The 5,354-nt window shown below is 41.1% G+C and overlaps 1 protein-coding gene across 1 annotated transcript; it reads right to left on the bottom strand.

The window, feature by feature from the left end:
* Positions 1 to 218: 218 nt before the first annotated feature.
* On the bottom strand, positions 219 to 1,994 carry LOC145411602 (protein FAM200C-like). Its single transcript, XM_080281613.1, has one exon. The coding sequence runs from the start codon at positions 1,992 to 1,994 to the stop codon at positions 219 to 221; it is 1,776 nt and encodes a 591-aa protein (XP_080137739.1).
* Positions 1,995 to 5,354: the final 3,360 nt, after the last annotated feature.

Here is a 5,354-nt window from a genome sequence, read left to right as displayed (position 1 = left end):
AGAAAATTTTCTCGTACCCCCATCCAATATAAATACAATACAAACATATGAAAAGAATTAGTGATACAAACCTTGCTGAGAAATTATTAGATTTTTCAATTACTGAACAAAGGTACTTTTTTTTTTATTTCATATGAAGTGTTAATTAGTAGGATGCAATGAATGCACATTATAACAGTAATTATGAGTTATACTACATAGTGCACAACAACACATTTTCAGTGGCTCTTTTGTTGTTGTTTCTCATTAATGATGATGTTCAAACGACGTTCTTTCTTTGAAAGTGCCAGACGCATATCATCACTTGCATCCATTCGGTTTCTGGCTTTTGTCTTGATGTGTAGGAGCGTTGAAAAACCTACCTCGCATAAGTATGTAGTTGCAAATGGCACGAGGACCTCCAGAGCTCTCCCTGCTAACTGTGGGAATGTTTGGAGTTGTGCACACCAAAACATATCCAGTTGCATTTTTTCAAACTCCATTCGGATTCTGTCATTGGTCTGCAACTCCACAAGATCATCTTTCATCATATCATTATCATCCATGGAATCAAGGTTGAAAAGAAATGGATCCCGTATCCATCTTTGTGCCACAGAACCTTCTTCAATGTGAAAATACCCTTGGAAGGACTGAATCAGTTCTTGCAAATGTTCTTTTACCTCATTCACGATGGGCAGCTCTTCAGCAATAGCAGCCTCATCAAGAGAAGGGAAGTTTGCAAAGTTTCCACTTTCAATGCGCTTTATCCACAGTGGAAGCTTCTTGGTGAGGGCAGACAACTTTTCTCTGGCAGTTATCATATTCATCGCTGTTCCTTGCATAGAGACATTCAGTTCATTGAGGTGCGTGAATATATCTGCCAAATATGCCAGAGACAAAATGAACTCCCTCTTTTCAAAATGGTCAGCAATTTCACTGCCTTGATTTCTAAGAAACTGCATAATTTCTTCATGAAGTTCAAAGACACGTGTAAGTACCCTGCCACTGGAAAGCCATCTCACTTGTGTGTGGTAAAAAAGAACACTGTGCTCAGCTCCAGTTTCTTCACAAAAAGATGCAAAAAGACGGTGATTCACTGCCCGTCCTCTGATGAAATTTACAGCACGCACATCAACTGATAAAACAGTCTTCAATTTTTCTGGCAGTGTCTTTGTAGCAAGTGCATGACGATGCAACACACAGTGAGTGACAGTTACATGGGGAACCTCTTTTTTCACCAGGGTAGCAAAGCCTGATTTATTTCCAAGCATGACAGGGGCTCCATCAGTGCAAATTGAACCACACATGTTGAAAGTCATGCCATATTCCAAGAAGAACTCTTTCACAAGACTGAACACATCAATTGCTTTTGCGGTAGTTTTTAGAGGTTTGCAAAATAAGAATTCTTCTACCACTTCTATCTCCTTCACATACCGAACAAATGCCATCAACTGACTGCGAAAACTAACGTCAGTCGACTCATCCACCTGAATACTCACTTTGACAGGACTAGCTTTCAGGTCTGTTATCACCTGCTGCAAGATATCTCGACTCATATCATTAATCCTTGAATGGATAATGTCATTTGACAGGGGTATCTGTTTAAGCTTCTTTTCAGCTTCTGTCCCTATCACTATTTTTGCCATTTCTAATGCACAAGGTTTGACAAGCTCCTCTGCAATAGTGTGAGCTTTTTTCTTCTTTGCACACAAAAGGGCAACTTCATAAGATGCTTGCAACAAAGGTTTCTCAACTGGCACAAAACCTAGCTTTGATAGGGTACCACTTCGATCAAATCGTTCCCGCTTGATCTTCAAGCTGTTTAAGTCATGTCCAGCATCTGTGCCTCCATGCCGATTGTTGAAGTGCTCATTGAGTCTTGATGGTTTGAGATTTGCATTTGCAAATACTGTGCTGCAGAGTATGCACTGTGGTCGTTGAGTTCCATCTGCCTCAGTCGTACAGGTAAAACCATAACGAATGTAGTCGTCTTTCCACTTACGTTTCTTAGACATAGTTACTAGATCTTCATCACACCGATACCTGGAAAGATGCAGGCCTGGATGTAATAACCGTTATAACATATAACATATAATGGTTTTTAGTGTGGTATAACTGTAATATTGTCAAGAATAGATGTATTGATAAAAGATATATAATATTGAAGGTACTGTTATGTGCATGAGGAGGAATATTCACCACCACCACAATACACAGCCCACCATATTCCTCCTCATGCACATAACAGTACCTTCAATAATATATATTTTTTACCAATACACCTATTTTTGACAATATTACAGTTATACCACACTAAAAAACATTATATTGTGACAAATAAAATGATAACACAAAAAAATAACATTTCACGAATCACAAATGCCACACGCACCAGTAATTCACCTCAATACTATCAACCACTCGAGCACAAACAAAATGCAGACCCAATTCACACTGTTCACATCGACTCAACTACACACAGCATAGTGCACGTGCAACACGTTTCAAACTTACGTGAGCTATACTCGTTGGCTCCTCTCACTCTCAGTGAGAACCCAGAACACAAGTGACTGAACTGAACCCAAGGATCAGAGCCAGGACCAACGCTAACACGAACCGTACGAGATATCAAGAAAACGTATATGAAACCATAGAAAACGTAAGAAAATTGTTTCCAGCACCAACTTTAAAAAAGTAACTGAGACAAATATAGTAACAGGAAAATTAGGAAAACATATGTTTTGCTTTCTCATGGTACAGTACCATTGCACTGGCTATCATGTCTCGTACCCCCAGGTTTAAGGTTTCGTACCCCTTGGGGGTACAGGTACCCCAGGTTAAGAACCACTGCATTAGAGAGTCGAACAGAAAAGGGATGAGAGTTTGTTGCTAGACGGGTGCTATGCACCCATCGTAGAGGTGGAGGAATATTAACAGATAGTTCAGAGGAGCAGTGACCATTAAAGTAGCGGTAGAAAAGAGATAAAGATGCAACAGTGTGGCGAAGAGACAGAGGTTGAAGAGAGCCAGTAAGAGGAGGAGAGTTGATGAGATGAAAAGGTTTTGACTCCACCCTATTGAGAAGAGCTGTATGTGGGGAGCCTACCTACATATGAGAGTTGCACTTTAAACACGGGTGAATAAACACGTGTATAAAGTCAACAACTGTGCAGGGGTGAAGAAGGTATGGAGTCGGCTTAGCACTCCCTATCTCTTGGATGTAGATTTTACAAGAGATGAAATTTGATTTTTCCAAGATGAGTCCAAGTGAATGAAACCTCAAGCAAGTTCAAGGATGATTTGAGATTGAGCTGGATATTATTAAACATTAGTGGGTACACCTGTGGAAGATTGTGTCGGGTTGATGACTGTAAACTCTGAGTTTTTGATGCATTAAAAACAAAGAAATTATTTTTACCCCAGTCAGAGATACGGGCCAAGTCAGACATTAGGCGTGCCATAGCCTCATCCCTTGTTTGTTGAAGTAACTGCCGAGATGGATGTTGCGGGAACCGAATGGAAAGGTGGAATCATTAGTGTACGAGTGGATAGGGTTAGATGTACAGCTTAGAAGGACATTGATGAATAAAAGGAAGAGAGTTTTTGATTGGACAGAGCCCTGAGGAACACCACTGTTGATAGATCTAGAAGAACGATGGCCATCTACAAAAGCGGCTATAGAATGACCAGAAAGGAAGCTATAGATGAAGGCACAGATAAAAGGATAGAAACCATAAGAGGGCAGTTTGGAAATTAAAGATTTATGCCAGACTCAATCGAAAGCCTTTGAGATGTCAAGTGCAATGGCAAAGCTTTCGCTGAAGTCACGAAAGGAGGATGACCAGGAGTCTGAAAAGTAGGTGAGAAGATCGCCAGTGAAGCGTCCCTGACGGAACCCATACTGACGATCAGAAAGAAGGTTGTGATAGGAAAGATGCTTTAAACTTTTTCTGTTAAGAATTGACTCAAAAACTTTTGAGAGACAGAATGTTAATGCAGTTGGACGATAGTTAGAGGGTTGGGAATGGTCACCCTTCTTTGGGACTGGCTGAATGAAAGCAAACTTCCAGCAAGAAGGAAAGGTACAAGTTGACAGACAAAGGTGAAAGAGTTTACCTAAGCAAGGTGTAAGCACAGAAGCACAGTTCTTGAGGACAACAGGAAGGACTCCATCAGGCCAATATGCCTTGTTAGTATTGAGGCCTGTGATGGCAGAAAACACATCACCTGAGGAAATTTTAATGTCAGCCATGAGGATGTCTGAGGGGGGACGTGATGGAGGAACAGCACCGGAATCGTCTAAGGTAGAATTGGAGGAGAAAGTCTGAGCGAAAAGATCTGCTTTATCAGTAGAAGATATAGCTACAGAGCCATCAGAATAGAAAAGAGGAGGGAAGGATGATGAGGTAAAGTTGTTAGAAATATTTTTGGCAAGGTGCCAGAGGGAGTGGGAAGAATTCGAGTTGGAGAGTTGAGAGCATTTAGTACGGATGAAATTATTTTTAGCAGAGTGAAGAACAGACTTAGCATGATTGCGGTCAGAATCATAAACAAGATGTGATTCAGGGGTGAGTTGGTTCTGGTACCTTTTATAGGCCCTCTCCTTGTTGCAGACAGCATTAGAACAACCGTGATTAAACCAAGGCTTTCTTGCATTAGTCAATGAATATTAGAAGGGAATGTATGTTTCCATGCCTGAGAGAATAACCTCCATAATGCGCAAGGCACACTCAGCTGGCTCCCGGCCATGGAACCAATAATCATTCCAGAGAAAATCAAAGAAGTACTGCCTGAGGACCTCCCAATCTGCAGCTCCAAAGTGCCACAGACGACGCTTCTTTGGGAGGTCCACAGGCCGTACTGGAGTGATAGGACAGGTTAAGGTAATAAGGTTGTGATCGGAGGAGCCCAACAGAGAGGAAAGATTAACAGTGTAAGCAGAATGATTAGTTGTTAGGAAGAGGTCAAGTATGTTGGAACTCTCTCCAAGGCGGTCAGGGATACGAGTAGGGTGCTGTACAAACTGCTCAAGGTCATTAAGGATGGAAAAGATATAGGCTTGTTCACCAGGTGGATCAGTGATAGGAGAAAAGAACCAAAGATGGTGGTGAACATTGAAATCTCCTAGAATGGAGATTTAAGAGAAGGAGAAATGGATAGAACGTGTTCCATCGTGGAAGTAAGATAGTCAAAGAATTTTTCATAGTCAGTAGAATTAGGTGATAAGTTGACAGCACAGATTTATTTATTCAGAGAATGACAAGAAAACCGAAGCCAGAGAGAAGAGAATTCAGAAGATTCAAGTTCGGGGACATGAGTGCAAGATAAATCGTTGCGTATATATAAGCAACAGCCACCTTTGGCTTTGAAATGAG

The sequence above is a fragment of the Coenobita brevimanus genome, chromosome 90 (assembly GCF_032717465.1).
Source record: "Coenobita brevimanus isolate Jiangsu-jjx chromosome 90, ASM3271746v2, whole genome shotgun sequence".
Taxonomy (NCBI): Eukaryota; Metazoa; Arthropoda; class Malacostraca; order Decapoda; family Coenobitidae; genus Coenobita; species Coenobita brevimanus.
This window is presented reverse-complemented; position numbering and strand designations above follow the sequence as displayed.

Coding starts and splice junctions, on each gene's coding strand:
- LOC145411602 (XM_080281613.1), bottom strand. CDS start 1,994: ATGTCTAAGAAACGTAAGTGGAAAGACGACTACATTCGTTATGGTTTT.